At 53.7% G+C, this 17,354-nt stretch overlaps 1 protein-coding gene across 2 annotated transcripts in view; it reads right to left on the minus strand.

Moving 5' to 3' along the window:
• Sorcs2 (sortilin related VPS10 domain containing receptor 2) overlaps positions 1-15,048 on the minus strand; it is a 379,471-nt gene extending 364,423 nt beyond the window's left edge. For both annotated transcript variants that reach the window (XM_036200422.1, XM_036200421.1), the window contains exon 1: positions 14,446-15,048. In XM_036200422.1, coding sequence (XP_036056315.1) covers positions 14,446-14,931 — 486 coding nt within the window. In that variant the 5' untranslated portion in view covers positions 14,932-15,048. The remainder of the gene's footprint in view (positions 1-14,445) is intronic.
• Between the last annotated feature and the right edge of the window lie 2,306 nt (positions 15,049-17,354).

Below are 17,354 nucleotides of genomic sequence, written 5' to 3' on the forward strand. Positions count from 1 at the left end.
TCTTTCTCTCTTTCTCCCAAAGAGAGTCCCCTTTTCTTCAGGCATCTAAGGACCCCAGAATAGGCCACCCAGACAGTGCGACAGTCAGGACCTCGGAGGAAGCCTAGAGGACCGTGGTGACAGACACAAGATCAAATCCTCACGCACTGGGGACTGGAGTGACGGGGCGGGCGAGAGGGCAGTGTGTGCCTGGGTGATGGTCACTCAGCACAGTGCCCAGTAGACACGACCTCCACCAGGTCCGTCAGGCCCAGTCTGTCACATTGCCTGAAGAACAGGACAAAGTTGATGAGGTCAACAGCTCATAGGGGCTGTACAACCAGGAGGATCGAGTGTGGTCACTGGCAAGTGTGGCAGCAGGGCCACTGAGGCAGGCAGGGTAGGCTGTCTTCGCAGGGGTAGGTGTCCCGGCCTGTCACCCTTTCCTGGCATTACAGACTGTGCGCCCTGCAACTGGCTAGTCTCAGAACCCTCCCCTCCTTCTCAGAAGCTTACAAGCCAGCCTAAGACTAGGCAGCTCTCCACAGGCTCCATGACAAGACCAAAGTGGGAGGAGACAGGCAAGTCCTGCAAAGGCCAGAAGGAAAGGAAACCCAGGGAAGGGGCGGCCAGGCTCCCAGGATGGAGGTAGAGCACAGAGTTGTCACCTGGTCACCTGATTCATGGCTGCAGGAATATAGGCAGCCACACACAATGCTGTCATGCTTAGCAGGTGTCCCAGACACAGAGCTACTCAGTGCCTCTCACCCCACCCAGTTAGCAGTGTTGGCTGGGCCTAGGAGCAGAGCTTCGGGGCCTTCCAAGAGGAAGAACTTAGAGTCATGAAGAGCATGGGCAGCAGAGCTGAGTAGACCAAGTAGCCAGTGTTGGAGACACACTAAGAGCTAAGGAAGCCACATCCAGGTGGGAGCCGGTGACTTCAGGGCTGCTAAAAAGCCCATTGCAGAGCCCTTGAGCAACCTCCCATGTTTTTGTGCATGGCATCCCAGCCCATCACACACACACACACACACACACACACACACACACACCCATAAGACTGAATCAAGCAAGCCAGGAGGGTCTTGGTATCTTTGATCTCAGGAAGTGCTTGAAGCAAGTCTGACACACAGTGTGTCTACAGGGGAGGGAAGAGTGGATCAGCCTTGGCACTGCTCTACCTGTCTGGCCACGCTCAAAGTCTCCAGCACACAGTAGCTCCCCCACCCCCACCACAGGCCTCTGGAAACATAGTAGGAAGCCGGGCTTTCTCCTGCCCTGGAAAAGAGGGACAATAGGTCTCCCTGTCATGCCACATGGACAGACAGCATCAGATCCCCCCCAACGCCAGCTCACAAGTTCAGGTGGCCAGAACCAAATGCCAAGCTGGAGCAGCCAGGCCAGAGAGAGGCCACCTCAGTGCCACAGCTTCCCCTATACCACTGGCTGCCACCCAGAGCCTCGGCCAAGGAAGGAGCCGGCAAAGCCAACACTGAGCTCAGGGGTCCTGTCCCCTCACCAGCCCCAGAAGCATGGGGTTTCAGGTTTCCTGCTGGCTGCCAGGCCTCTGCTCCGCCTCCAGCGACAGAGAGAGAAATTCTGGCTTGCTCTTAAGAGGTAACATTCCAGCAATAACTCAGATCAGGAAACTTGTGAAAAACCAGATGTCAACGAGAAAGGCTTTCTTCAGAGATGGGCCCTAGAGATGAGTGTTTCACGAGGGACCGAGGGCCTTCCTTTCACTTAAGTGAGCAACTCTGGAAATGGAAAGAAAATGGAACCACGTGAAACCGTGTCTTAAGAAGTCAGAAAATGATGATTTCTGACAACTGTGTGGGGCCAGTCCCTTCCCTGATGGTCCAGGGGCAACAGTGCCTTAGTGTGTAGAGAAACTGAGGCCCAGTAATGCAGGGGAGAGAGCCCTTCCTCAGAGCTTTGTGCACAGCCACCCAAGCCACCCCCATCATGGAGATCATCAAGAATACCACAGCCCAGCACATCAGGAGGCCCCCTAACCCAGGCTGCATGGTGGGGTGGGGTGACACGTGGGACAGGCGGGGGGCAGAAGGGGCCTCTAAGAAGGCAGCTCTTCAGCCTTTTAGAGGTAGCACATCAATTCCCAGACACAGAATGAAGCCAAGGCCCCCGACACATGCAGAGGTTGTCTGGGGGGCTTCTCCCCAGAGGGATCCCTGTGGTGGTATTGTGTTCCCCCAAATATTGTGCATTCCCCAAAACAAACTTATCTGGGGTCAGAGAACAGGACGGCCACAATATTAAACATGAGGATAGGCAGTGGTAACACACACCTTTAATCCCAGCACTTGGGAGGCAGAGCCAGTCGGATCTCTGAGAGTTCAAGGCCACATTGGAAACAGCCAGGTATGGTGACTCACACCTTTAATCCCAGGGAGTGGGGGCAGAAAGAGAAAGATTATATAAGGCGTGAAGACCAGAAACTAGAAGCATTTGCCTGGTTCAGCTTTTAGGCTTCTAGCAGTAAGTAGTTCAGCTGGGATTCATTCTGGATGAGGCCACAGAAGCTTGCAGTCTGAGGAAACAAGAGCAGCTGAGGAACTGGCGAGGTGAGGTGGCTGTGGCTTGTTCTGCTTCTCTGATCTTCCAGCATTCACCCCAATACCTGGCTCAGGTCTGATTTTATTAATAAGGATTTTGATTTGTGCTACAGATCCCCAGACTTCCAAAGCTAGTATCCCCTGGATCCTGACCATAAGGCAGGGTTTCAGAAGGAATGAGAGTGACCGAGTAGGCAGGCGGTAGAATAGACAAGTGACTTAGCAAAGTGTGCTGTGTGGAAGATCTCTCTCTCTCTCCTGCTAACCCTGAGCTCCCGAATCCTCCCATTTGCTCTTTCCAGAAAGTTCTCCAGTGGCTCCACCTACCCACAGTCTGCGATCTCTGTCAACCCTCATTGTCACAGGTGAGGCAGCTGTGTCCCCTGGGTTTTCTGCTTGGCTCTGCCTTTCGTAAATGAGATGGGGCTGAGAACAAGGGCACTATTTAAACTTCCCAGCTTCCTTGGGGAGCAAGGGTTTTTTCTCCATTGAGCACCCTGGCTCCTGGATGACCTGTTCAGGCAGGAAGGCCGAGGCTGGGGGGTCTGGCTGCACAGCCTCGAACAGGAGTCAGGCAGCTTCCGCCCTCCGGCCTGGCTCCTCTTGGGTAGGACGCATACATCTCCCCCTTACTTGTTCTTACAGAGATGTACCGTGGGCCTCCCAGCGTAAGATGGAGATTCCTTTGTGCTTACAGGAGCTTGGTAGCTGGGTCTCTGGTCCGTGGTCTCCTGTCGTATCGCATCATAAGCAGGAGTTAACTGAGCATCTACCACATACTGGAGGACAGCCTCCATGGAGGCCCAGTTCTTTATGATTCCCACCCTTGGCCCAACAATACACCAGCCCAGTTCTCCATGATTCCCACCCTTGGCCCAACAATACACCAGCCCAGTTCTCCATGATTCCCAGTTCTCCATGATTCCCACCCTTCACCAGCAACACACCAGCCCAGTTCTCCATGATTCCCACCACTGACCCAACACCACCCCAGCCCAGTTCTCTGCATGTGTCTCTGTGCTGGCTCTTCCAGAGCCATGACCATGACCCAAGAAACAACTTTATTTTCACAGACTACAAGATGAGGTAGCTCCTTCCATTAGAAAGTCACAGCATCAGGACCAGGGCCACCATCACTTTGGGTGAGTCACAGTAGTCCTGCATCTCAAAATGGCATTGACACTGACCACAGCTTCAAACCCATGACAGCCCCCATGCTTCTAATCAAATGTTTTCAAAGAGATTAGTTGTGTTTTGATAACTTCACAAAGAGTTGAGTTCCTTTATATCTATCCATTTTACAACAATTATAAAATCCACATTCCAAGAGAGCTGCTCACTCTTCTCCAGAGGTGAGGTGGATGGAGTCCATGGGCACAGAGAGGTAGGAACTCCCTTGCCAAGATGAGGGGTCCATCAAGCCAGGAAACTCCACACTGTGCTGGGGCTCCCCTCAGGGCCTGACTCTGAGGAAGGTGGATACCCAGAAGCTGCCTCAAATCATAGAGATGGGTATTTGCATTGCAGGACTCAAACACCCAAATGCCCTGCTCAGCCATCAAATGATAAATCAGACAACAAACTCCAACAGGGTTAAGAGGTATTGATGGGAATAAATTGAGAAAAACATAGGGATTTTTATTGAGTGCTTTATTTTTACGGAGTGAAAATTGAATTACTTAGCTGGTCAATAAGGAAGTCAATAGGGAAAAATGCCTAAAAGCCAGGAGGAAGAGAAGGGGGTATGAACTTGAAATGTGACCTGCAGCTTCCACAATACCTGTAAGAAACCTCCACCTCAGGATGGCGATGCCCACCCTTGGCCCAACAACATACCAGCCCAGTTCTCCATGATTCTCACCCTTGGGCCAACACCACACCAGTCCAGTTCTGTATCACACAGGCGATGGATGTAGATGTCCTGGGCTTGCCAGCAGCCTGTCTTGCGTATCAGAAGCACACTGACTCCAGCAACAGCTGTGCTACCCTCCTTCCTGGGCACAGACAAGCCATGGCACTCTCAAGGTTCTCTTAAGGATTGCAGCCATACACCAACCTGGCAGGTGTCAAAATTCAAGGCAGCACAAAAGGGACCTTGCTCCCATTCAAGTCCATGCTCAATCCAGAAATTGAACAGTCACCCTGTGACCCAGAAGTTCTATTTCCAAACAAATACCCCCAAAGATCTGAAGCCAGGATTAAACGGGTTACTGTGGGTCTGCACTCACAGCTTCGTTCACTACAGGCAAACAATTCAAACATCCATCATCAGGATGAATGGGGACCAAAATGTGGTCCATCCATCCAATGAAGTATTATACTGTCCCGCAAGAGGACATGGCTCCACGTGTCACAACATGGATGAACGTAGGACATGAGGCTAACAAGCCAGTCACAAAAGGACAGATACTGTAGCTCCCACTCACGTGAGGTCCAGAGCTGTCAAACCCAGAGTGATGACTACCAGGCCTAGGGGATTTAGCACTTAGTAGAGACAGAGTTTCGGTGGGGGGGGGGGGGAGGGGAACATTCTGGAAATGAAAGGTGGGGATGGTTGCACAGCAACACAAGTGCCCTAATGCTGCTGGGCTGTGCATTTAAAAATAGGCACAACGAAATACGTTATGTAACCACAATTCAAATCACAGTCAAGAAAAATAAAAATATTTATTTAAAAAAAATATTTACACTTCCTATTCATGTTGTCTATATGTGTGCATGTGTGTGCCTTTGTGCATGCTGTGATGTGTGTGTGGAGGTCAGAGGCTCCCAGGATCTCACCCTGATCCTTAGGCTTGCCTCCTTTACCTGCTGAGCCATCTCAATGGCCCCAAAATATTTCTTATATTTTTAAAAGAAAGAGAGAGAAAGCTTGCGTTCAGGACTAATGAAATTCAAATCATGCTTGGACCCTTAATGACTGTGCCCAGCAAGCCCTGAGGACAACTGTACGCATATCGGTCATAGCTGTAAATGACACGGTAGTATCGTCCCTATAATGAGGGGGCACAGGCTTCCAGATGTGGCTATGGTTATTCATTCTATTGTCCCTAATCCAGAACTCTATGAAACAGAGAAGAATGCTATGATAAAGTCAAACTACATCAGAGGCAGAGGCAGGAGGCGACCCTCACTGGCACAGGCCACCTCTCCTCTGTGCCTCTGCAATGGTACTTATGCTGATACTTCACAATAGACACAAGGGCAAGAAAACTCAAAGAGAACTTCAGGCTGAGCTACACAGGAGCCTGCACTTGGCTGGGCACTTTTCTTGATTTCATTTGAACTCGATTTATCCATGTGCATCAGGAAATGGCATCCGCAAGAGACGTGCTGGGCTCAAGTTGAGGCTAGCTCGACATTGGAGCAAATCATCTGTTTTTTCAAGAAAATTAGTAAGGAAGGCGAGTGCTGGTATTTTAAGACCTTCGAGCTGGTGTGAGGAGAAACTAATTAAATGATTGTAATTTTCTGTGCAAATAAGCAACCAACTGCTACAGAAGCACCAGCTAGGAAGGAGCTTTTCCACCTTCAAAGAATGGTGGACTTTTTAGTTCTCATTTCTAGCTTTCCAGGGCCTGCTCACCCTCAGGTAGCCCTAGTCAATGTTCAAATGATGGATGGAGCTTAATTGGATTCAGGGTGATGAGCACTCTGTGGACTGCAAAGTGTCAGCGATCCTAGGGTGTCTCGGAAAAGGCCAAGCACCTGCCATCATCATCACCCAGCACCTACACAGACTGGGGGAGCCAGACATCTGCATCTTCAGTTTCCAGCCTTGTGGGGCAGGTCCAGGAAGGCCTGAAAGGGTTTCCCATAGCCAAGGCAGCCATGAAATGATCCAATACAAGCATGCACCCTGTGGATGCCCATAGTGCCCAGGCCAAAAATCAGCCTGTTAGATTTTTAAAATAGCCTGTTATCCACATTTTACAGACTAGGAGTCCTGAGGGACAGAGCACAGTCCTGCTCCCTACACCTCCAGAGGGAAGATAATGTCCCCAGTAGCAGTCCTAGTGACATCATTACATCCTCAGGGCTCAGCCTCCCTTGACCCTGAGAAGGCCATCAAGATGATGAAGCAGAAGTCGGCCCCGGGCAAGGGTTGATAAGGAAGCCCCTCTTAGAGTATGGGTCCAAGAGGGCTCCAACCAGAAGGCAGCCTGAAAGCTCAGGCACCCATGAAGGCACCCAGCTGGTTTTCCAGGTGTTCCAACTCTGTGCTTCTTTACATCACTCCCTGGCAAGTCCTGGCCTGACTGGAAATTCATCATCATGGAGTAATGGCAACTCTGGAGAGGCCTGTGCAAGCCACAGACTGCACTCTAACCCTGCGGGAGTGCATGCACAAGCTAATTTACAGGGGTGCACGGACGAGCTAATTTATGACCTCTTTAGAATGTGCTCTGGAACCTTCTGCAACTGCAAACTAAAGAGGCCCTTCATTAAAGCAGGAGTGGGTGTGTGAAGTGTGTCAGGAACTTTGCTGAAGGGCTGTCCTGGCACCTCCGAGCCAGGCTTCCTGATGGCAGACGTCTCCCTTCTCTGCCTGTGAACTCTCCAGGCTTCTCATCTCCTCACATCCCTTTGGCCTCAATATCCTGACTTTTCCAATCACCTCCTCAGGCCGGGTGAGGCTCTTCTCCTCGTCCTTCAGACTGGCTCCATCTGCACCTCCTCCAGGAAGTCCTACCAAATTCCCCTGCCCACGTCTTCACACAGCCCTGAGGACACTCTGGGTAGAATTCTGTCGCCACTCAGCATCTCACCAGGCAAGGTCTTTGCTTCACTGGGCTCCGTGCTGCAGCCCTGATAATTAACCCTGCCAGCTACACAAGAAACACTCAGCAAATATTAGCTGAGTCCACAGCTACTGGGGCCTGGGACCTACACTCTTGCCAGAAAAGAATGAGGACGTGACGTCAGGGTCTTGGAAAACTGGAAAGTGGAAGAGAGCCTTGACAACATGTTGCCTAGGCTCCACCCATGCTGTCCAGGCTCCACACAGGTACTCAGGCCCGACTACCAGCCTGACACAGGAATTGTTATCCATGCTTTGCCAAGCCGGCTCAGGGATGTTCTGTCCTCACTCAAGAACAGGATGAGGCAAGCCTGGCTGGGCCTGCTGCTGGAGTCCACACTGGAGCCTTGGGGCATTAAGGCCTGCACCTACAGCAGCATTTAGAAAGAGGGAGCTGTGTGTACCAGGCCTGGGCCTTGCAAGCCCTCCCACTCTTCAGTCCTGCTCACCACATCTATAAATAAAGTATGAATAAATTAAATGTACACAGAGTCCACGGTGGGTAGAGATTTGGAAATCACCTGGCACTGCTGCTTGTGTTACAGATGAGGAAACTGAGGCCCCAGAAAGCAAGGATGCATGGGTAAACACTTTCAGCAGGGGCAGTCACTGGAGGGGTGAGCTTCTGACGGAGGGTGGAGAGGCATGAAAGCCCAGGGTTAACGGGGAGACAAGTGGACATCCTGGAGGACAGGGCAGGGTCCCCGGGACCAGAGGCTGAAAGGAGATCATGAGTCCCACCACACAGGAGCTCACACTAGCGACTGTCCCCTCAGCCTCCCCCCCTTGCTGACACTTGCCATGGGTCCCACCACATGGGGGCTCACACCAGCTCACACTCTGCATGCCCAGTCTCCTCCTACCCAGTGCTGACAGTCCTTGGCAAGGCCTGGAGCAGACACCTCATCCCTCCTCCAAGAATTCAAACTCTTGGAGCTCAGTGGCTCTAGAAGAGCATGAGAGGTTCCCAAGCATAGCTCCTGTGGCCCTCCTGGCCATGCATGTCCTGCACACAAGAGCTAAAGGCACGAGCCCTCCATTCAGCCCAGTCCACCACACACACACACAGACACACACACACACACACACACACACACACACACACACACACACAGACACAGACACAGACACACATACACACACATACACACACACACACACACACACACACACACACACACACACACACACACACACACACACACACACACACACAGAGGCAGGTCTCTGGACTCTGGGTCGCCCAGTAGAGAACTAAGCAGGATAGGACCTTAGGGTCCATGGGAGGTACTGGGAGAGTGAGGCTGGGACCATCAAGGATCCTGAGAAGGGACAAGAACAGATCAGACCTGAAATGCCCAGGGGTGACACAAAGTGTGGGTGAACCTCAATCCACAGTGACACCACACCTGTTGACGTTGGAGACTGTCAAGGAAGGCAGCGGTCCACCTCCAGCCAAAGAAGGTGCCCGATGGGGGAGGTGGAAGTGGGTGGTGCCAGAGCCAATAGTCTCCTGCAGACCCCAGCCAGGAAATCTCTGAAAGAGTTCCGGGCTCCGGTGGCATGCACTGTGTGTGTGGAGGGGGGTGGTTGCTGCAGCCCCGTCAACCCTAAATGCCCCCTCCCACCCAGGCCTCTGATGCTCCCCACACCTAGCTCACTGCCCTGGTCAATTGACTTAATTTTCCTCAGGCTCCTCCACAGTTAAAATGAGCTGTCCCCTCTCTCCCCAAACTCCATCTGTACCCCTTCATCTTCCCAGTGTCTGTGAACTCCAGGCTCTGGGGTTCTTGGGATGCTCCCACTAGATGTCAAATGTTTACATGGGAAGATGTCATCCAACAGGCTGCAAAGCCTTCTCACTTCCCTGAGTGTCAGCCTGGGCCCAACGGGAAATGCAGCCTGCCTCCCCTGCCCTCAAGAATGGCTCTCAGTGTCACCAGAGTCCCCCACCCACCCCATCTCCTGGGAAGAATGTTATACAGTATACAAGTGGTCACGCTCACACACAGATTCTGGCAGGGTCCCTCAGCACCTGTGATCCCTCCATATAATGTCACTCTGCATAGCACAGAACCCAGGGTACCCTCAACACAAGGCCCCGGGACACCCTCAGCACAGGACCCTGGGGTACCCTCAGCACAGAACAGGAGGCCCCCAGAGTGTGCACCTGTGGTTTACTCTATGTCACAGCATACTGCTCTGTGACTGTCACCTGTCACATGGCACAGGCGTCTCCGTCTCTCTCCTCATTCTTCATCCAGACACTAGACTTAAGGTCCTGACAGGCTCACATGCCAGTGGCAAGCTCCTGACAGCCTATGTGACAGGCACTCTCCATCAGCCACAGCATCCTTGGTCTCTGTCTCACTTGGGTGGCCACTGGACACCTTGGTAGTGGCTGCAAAGACAAATGCTCAGGACCTACAGGCTGCCAGTCTCAGCGTCCATGGGAAGACAGGCCTCTGCTCCTGCCCCAGGACAATTGGAGACTGGCTCCCCGGAGCCCTGAACTCAGGAACTTGCAATGCCCAGGAGCCATTGAGATGCTTCTAGCTGGGACACCACAAAACCACAGTTGTAGGAAGCAAAGCTATAAGTCAGCTTTGTGCCAGTAAGAACCCATTCATTTCAGATCTCAGAAGGACTCAGTAGGTGGAGACTGGCCTGGAGCCTCAGAGCCCAGCACTGAAGAAAGTGAGAGGCTGACAGGACACCCTTCATCCTTAACCTGGACACCTCCCTCAGACTTACTCTCCCCAGCACATCCCAGGCACAACCTCAACAGCACAGAGTCTCACTGGCCTCAACCCTGCACTTCTTTCTGGCCACACCTGGGCTGGGTGTCACGCTAACGTCTAGCTACACATCATGCCCTGATCTAAGCATTTCACATGGACAAACCGACCCTTGTCCAAGCAACCTACGAACCTGCAAGTCCCCCTTTCCAGGCTGAAGACTTAGGCCCAGAGCATCTCTTCCATCTGACCTAGGATCCAAGGCTAGAAGGTGAGCCTGAGACACACCCAGCCCAGCAGGTTCCAAAGCTTAATTATTCACCAACCCAACATTGCCACAGGCTCTTCAGCTACACATCTGGGGAGCATGGGCAAAATTACTCTCCTCCCCACTTCTCTCCTCGGGGTTCTGCTCCCACACAACGCATCCAATGTCTCTATATGGCATGTGTGACCTTCAAATTCCTACCTCACGGGTCTCGCTCAGGCTGTCACTTCTGCTAGAACATTCTCCCTCTCTCATCTGCTCCAATGACTTCATCCTTTGAGCCAGCCCTGAGGCCACCTCTTCTATACCATCTTCCCTGGTGATACCCTTCTCGTAGCTGCCTGCTTGTCCACCTCGTCTCTCCCACCAGATGGCTCTGAGCTCCAGGGGCTCTGTTCAGAGGATGACAAGTGAGACCCTACTCCCTGCTCTTGGGGGCTGAAGGGTGTCAGCCCCTCCCCCAAAGTTCATAAATTGAAGTCCTAATCCAGGACCTCCAAATTTGGGTGGATCTGGAGTAGAGCGTCTAACAGTGATTCCATTATAATGAGTCTGTCAAGGTGGCCTTGACCCAATGACAGTGTCCCAGTTGGAAGGAATGAGCCCATCCCAGGTGCAAAGAAAGGGACAAAAGGAGCCTGCTGTCCAGGGCCCAGGCTGTCATGGTCCTTTGTCACAAAGCTAGAGCAAACTAATGCACCTGCCCTCAAGGAATCTGACCTGTAGCAGGGGTCATGACAGAATTCCCATATAACTCAGGCAGAAGCCATGATTTCTCTGTACAAGGAACTGAGGCAGATAGGCTGCCCTTGATCTTCCAGCGCAGAGAACCCACCCTCTGACCCACCTTGGGCTCTCTGCATTTATACAAAATGACGAGAGTCCAACCAGATGCCTGGGGTGGAGTGTGCTTAATCTGCCCAGGATTATCTGTGAACACTCACCACCACTACTGGGAGACCCAGCCCAGGGGGAGGCAGGAGGGAGGGAGGTAAATGGTCACCCTGAGGAACAGAGATTGGCCCTGGCTGTAGGAAGCTAACATCCAAATTGAACCATGAGCCAAAGCTGCAATGCAAGAGCCTTGTGGGAAGAAAAGGAGGTGGGGAGGGGGGGTGGGAGGTGGCGGGGAACAACTGTGCTTAAGTAAGCAATTACCCCAAAAACAGTACCTCACACTCCTACTAGGCTAACAAGAAACCACCACCCTCAGGTGGAGCCCAGGACTGTGGTCTATTTCCTGCCTTTGTATAACCTCACTGCCTCCAAGGGCAGTGTGGGGAGAGATGCAGGGCCTTGTGTGCACAGCGCAATCTGGGTCTATCAAGAGGCAACCATGGCCGGTTCCCATGAAGCATTCATCTCACATATAACAATGTGTTGCCACAGCTAAACGTCAGCTGGAGAGGCCCTGTTTGAACTTCCAAGAGAGTCCCCTTCCCTATCTCCATGGGAGCGGGAAGAATCGAGCCTTTGCAAGGAAAACTCACATATGTTCCCAGAGCTGCAGTCACAGGGACTGTCTGGGAACCAGCTTGAGTCCCGCAATCCCTCAGCCCATCCCTTAGCGGGATGCCGCTAATGCCATTTCTGAGAGTGTGCCCCTCCCCCGACGCTCTTATTTTTGAAAAGCACCTGACATGGTGGAGCAGATGCTCGGCTGTGGACCGCATCTGCAGAGAGGGCAGGGGCAGGCAGCAGAAAGGCAACTTCAGAACGACAGCACTCAACAAGGGACAGCGCTCAGCAAGGAGTCCCTCGGTCTGCTCCTTTCCCATCCAAGCTCACAGAGACACGGTGCTGGCTCTCATCTTTGTCCCCAGGGCTGCACACTGAGCATGGAGGGAGCAGTACACTTCCACTTCACGTGCCAAGAATGTGTTGTGCACGATCAGATCTGAGAGAACCGCGTCGAGGGGGGCCAGTTTACTGAAGCAGCTCTCACGGGCAGTCCTCACCCTTCTTTTTCCATTCCTGGGTTCTCTCGGGCAAGGTGAGCCTCTGAGAGCATCCCCAGCCACGAGGGGCCGGGTTTTCTGGAAAGAATCCCATCCCATCTTCCCTATGACCCAGGGCTGAGTGTAATGAGTGAGGAGGAGGGAAAAGGCTTGAGTCAGATGCCCGGGCACCATTTCCACGCTGTCCCACACACATTCAGCTAAGTGTTGCCTAAGTGCCAGGCTGGGACCTACTGTCTACATTTTACACCTGCCCCCATGTCATGATGGCTCCCAAAGAGAGTCCCTCAAGGCTCCTTTCCAACTCTTTGGCCAGTCATTCTCCATCCTCAACTCTCCAAGGAGGTCACTCAGGGGCCAGGCTCTGAGCCTAGATGGGGTTCAGGGGACACCAACCCATTCTAGAGACAGCTGGTCCCCTTTCCTGTGACTCCTCCCACACACAGTGTCTCCCTCTCTTCTCTCATACCCTCCTCCCATGAAGTTAAGAGACAAAGTGACAAGAGGAAGCTAGCAGGATCCACAACCCCGACACTCCAAATGCATGGAGCGTACTCTCAATGTGTTTCTGTTCCTTTCAGTTCTTGGTTTCTTGGCTGCCTTTCAGTCCTGAAGAACATAGCCTACGGCACAGGGGACACAATTTATCTTCAGGTACTAGCTAGCCCCGAAAGAGTGGGACCAAGAATATACCTAGAGCTTGAGGGCTTGCTCAAGGTTCAGGTGAGAAGGATAGCGGGCACCTCCACACCCTTCTTGAGAGAAGCACCCACCTTTTCTGTGAGACACTCTGATCAGCACCCTGACTGCCCCCTGCTGGCCAGATGCATCCACAGCACTAGCTCTGCCCTCCGAGGGCTGCTAGTCTTCCTAGAGATGCCATTAACTAGGGACCAGGGAAGGCACCTGCATCCTGGATGCAGCCAGTCAGTGGGGGAGGAGCCAGCGGGACTGGGCTTTGGGCCAGCCAAGGCCACTTGGTTGTCCCTTCTCCAGCACAAATGGAAACCTCCTGGCAGTCACCAAGAGTGCTAGGAGAGGGGACAGGGGTAAAAGTGTCTGCAGCCCCTGACAACCAAGTTAGGAGACCCGTCCACTCCACCCCTAGCACACGCAGGCACTCTGGCCCTGTGTATTTCCTCCAAACTTGGGAGATAAAGAGAAGAGGTGAAGTCAGCTACCGGGAGTGTGTGCTGGGGGGAGGGGGGAGGGTAAGTAGAAAGTGTGAGTGGACAGTGGTGCGGACCAGTGAGAAGGGATTCCTAGCTCCCTCTTCATGAAAACACACTTCCCTGGATAGCACATTTTTTGCAAACCTGGTGTGCATACACCTGGGACTGCCTAGAAGGGACAGAGAGACTATGGCCTTTAAACAAGAAAAACAAAGCCCCTGAGGTACACTATCAAAACAGGAACGCTGGGGGGGGGGGGGGGGGAGTAGATCCTAGATCTGGGTGTGTGAGAGGGTGAAGGATGCTGGAAGTCTCCAGTCAGAAGGAGAAGTATGGGAGAAGGGCAGGGAGTTGGCAGCCCGAGCTAAAAGCCCCTCACAACGTTAAACACTCCTAGGTCCGTGCAGACCAAAGACAGCCGTGGGACACGGAGGAACAATCCTAGAATTAAGAGTCTTAGAACAGGGCATGGAACTGACAGGGATATCCTGGCCCCCAAGATCAGTGTAGATCAGGTCGTAAGAACTCCAGAGCCAGCAATTCCAGAGGTGCACACTGGAGCCGCTGGGTGCAGTGCAGTGTGGGGGCGACCCACCATCCACGAGGCACAGAGCTGGATGGCCCTCAAGGACCTGGAGTCATGCTGCCCCGATCCCGAAGACTCTAGGGACTTCCCCGTAGCCCAGATCTAGAGGCCAGGGACGCTTGGGGTCCCCAGATATTCGGGAATGCCACCTGAGTGAGACTGAGTCTCACAAATTTGAGTACCCTTCCAAAAGTAACCCATAACCAGAAGCCAGTGGGGGCGCCGCTGAGGTGACCCGCATCCCCCAAGTCGCCAAGAAAGCCCAGCCGGGGTGACCGCGGGTGGTCCGGAAGTAGGGGGCTGTTGTGGTCTCCCTGAGTGTCCAGAGGTGTTTGGGCAGGGCCAGGGGCGCGCGGAGGTCACTTACGCTGCTGTTTTCTCCTGTCCAGTGCACCATTGCCTGGTTGTGCGTCGCGTCCCCCTTGAGCACGAACGACGTGCTGATGAGCGAGACCTGCGCGCGCGAAGCCGAACCGGCCACCGGCGCCGCCCGCGCCCTGCGCCCCTTGCTCGGAGCTGGGGCGCCATCTGCGCTGAGACCCGAAGCAAGACCCGGACCGTGACTCGGGACGCTGGGCTCAGATCCTCGTGTCTGCAGATCCTCCATATAGCCGGGCTCCATGGGTCCCGCGTGCAGCAGCCGGGTGACCTGCACGCTGGGACCCAAGCGCCCGGACTCGAGGGAGCTCCCTGCCGCCCCGCAGGCAGCCACCAACACCACCAGCAGCAGCGGCAGCGGCAGAGGCAGCGGCCACAAGCGCGGCCAGCGTGGCGGCGGCGGAGCATGGGAGCCTGGGGCCGGCAAGGTGAGGCCAGGACGCTTCGGGGCGCTCGGGATTCCCCGGTGCGCCATGGTCGCCGGTAAGCAGCGGCGGGGTGGTGCGGGCGACACCGCGGCCGGGAGAGCGGGAGGGCGCTGGGAGCTCGAACAGGAGCGCAGAGAAAGGAGCCGGGAGGGAGGGAGCGCGGGAGGAGGGGACTCAAAACCGCCACGCAGCCAAGGGAGCACCGCCACCTGCCGGCCGTGTGGGAGCCACCGCAGCTCTGGGCCGGACCGGGGCCGGGCTAAACCAGGATGTCCTGAGCGCAGTCACACCTCCAAGACCCCTTCCTTCCTTCACAGTGACTCCCAGCCACTCAAGATCCTCCTCTCCCTCCCTCTTTCTATCCTCTCTGCCTTTCTCGGGGTGTTTACGGAACATCTACACTTGGCCAGCCAGAGTTCCAGGCACTTGGGGCACAACGGGGTGCAACAAAGGGAGACAGGCCACACCCAAGTAGCCTGGTTAGAGGCCAAACTCCAAAGCAGCCCTTCAGCAGAAGTGGTGACAGCGCCTCCTCTGGGCGCTGCTGGAGAGGGTCAGGGGGGTGCCTGAGAGTCATGAAAACCGGAGATGTTCCAGGCAGCTGAGCACTGTGCAGGAGCCTTGGGGTGTCACCCCAAGATCCACGCAGTGCCTCAGACACGGGCTTTATCTCCCACCCCCGGGAGAAGGGGACTGAGCAGAAGAGTACACCTGGTAGCCGGGCAAGAAGAACAGAAAAGAGAGGTCCCAGCCAGATGGCATAGGCCATCACAGAACACGTGGAAACTAGACCCAGAGCCCACCAAGTTCCTAGCCAAAGTCACTTCTTGGCCGCTTTAATTCAATTTCTAGGAAAGCAGCCATCATTACAAGACCCTCTGCCATCCAGAACGGCTTGTGAGGGTACAAAGCCATCAAATACGGCCAGGAGTGCAGGTGAGCCTTGCCTCCTCTGCCAGACCAAGGCCCATCTTCTCAAGTTCAGAGTCCAGGTCACACCGCACTGCCTGCTGAGTCTCTTCACCTCAGAGAACCAAATCGAGCAGAAGACAAAATATCTAGCGAAGTCTGAACTTGCTACCAAGGTTGGAAATTCCAGTGCCCTCTCCAGGGCTGCCGCTGTACCCAGTACTGAGCAGGACTGGAGCCCCTGCCAGGTGTCCAGGAAGGTCTCCTCCTGTGGAATGCACCCAGGCTGCACCCTGATGTCAGCTTCCAACCTGAAATTTTCAGGAACTGACATCCAAAGCCAGGCAAGAAGGGAGGGTGCACAGCTGTGGCAGCATTTGGTCTAGCAAAGAAAGGCTCGTGAAGCCTGTCAAGGGGGTGGGGAAGGATGGAAAACTAAGAGAGGACGCATTGACTCCCAGGGTGTCTTTCCTGGCTGCAGGGAGGGGGCTCCACGTCACAACAATAAACCACCATCTCTGTGGTCTCCTCCAGCGTCGGGTAAGTTTGGCTTTATTGTATTCTAATATTTTTTGTAAAGCTTCTAAGTAATAAGAGAAAGCCTCAGACTATGGCAGACTATTAAACACCTGCTATGTGTTGGGCATTTTCACTGCAGGTTAACATATGCCACCTCATGACCAGGAAAGGTCGTAGATAGAACTGTCCCCATTTACAAATGAGGAAACACACTCAGAAGTTCAGTTACAGCCTGAAGTCACCTAGCCAGTGCATGTCAGGAACCAGATTCCAACCCAGGTGCTCTGATCCAAGGCGGTATCCTTTGTACCACTCATACCTCTTACCACCTAGCAATGGGGTTCTGGAATACTACTCCATGCAGGAACTCAGCTCCAGAAGGATAGAGCCAGCCAGTGGGGAGATGGGAGCCACCACTGGCCACCGCAGCCTACCTGAGACTCGGGTCACAGAGACTCTGTCAAGGCCCCCCATGAACAGAAAAGACAATCCAGGCCTGGAATACAGGTGTGATGCCCTGTCAGGGCTCTTTCAAGAACAATCGATTGTCTCTACTCCAGTGAGGCTACAGGAATTTGAAAGAGCATGGCTGGTTCATCTCTTCCATGAACCTAGAGCCCAAAGCTGTTGGAATCATTCAGTTTACAGCTACGGCTGGACCCACAGACACTGATGAAGGAGAGGAGACTCGGGCCTGGCAAGATGGACAAATGCTAAATCTCAGCTACTAGCTGGCAGGCACCCAGGGAAAAAGAAAGTTGCTGTGTGATGAAGGGTGAAGGGAGCAGGGCGGGGGGATGCCCCCCCTTATTTTCAGGTGACACAGAACTGTCCACCAAGGAAGCTAGTGTCAAGAGGGAGCCAGCCACAGCCATCACAGGTGCTGTCCTGACAGAAGGAAGAGTCTTGAGTGGTGATCCCACTGGTATGCCCAGGAGTAGCTCAATTGGTATTCAGAGGCTGATGGAGTGTGGTTGGAGTGTTTGAAGCAGGGGAGGGAGATTATTGTTGGGGTTTTGTTGTTGTTGTTGTTGTTGTTGTT

This window comes from Onychomys torridus, chromosome 10 (genome assembly GCF_903995425.1).
Source record: "Onychomys torridus chromosome 10, mOncTor1.1, whole genome shotgun sequence".
NCBI classification, from domain to species: Eukaryota; Metazoa; Chordata; class Mammalia; order Rodentia; family Cricetidae; genus Onychomys; species Onychomys torridus.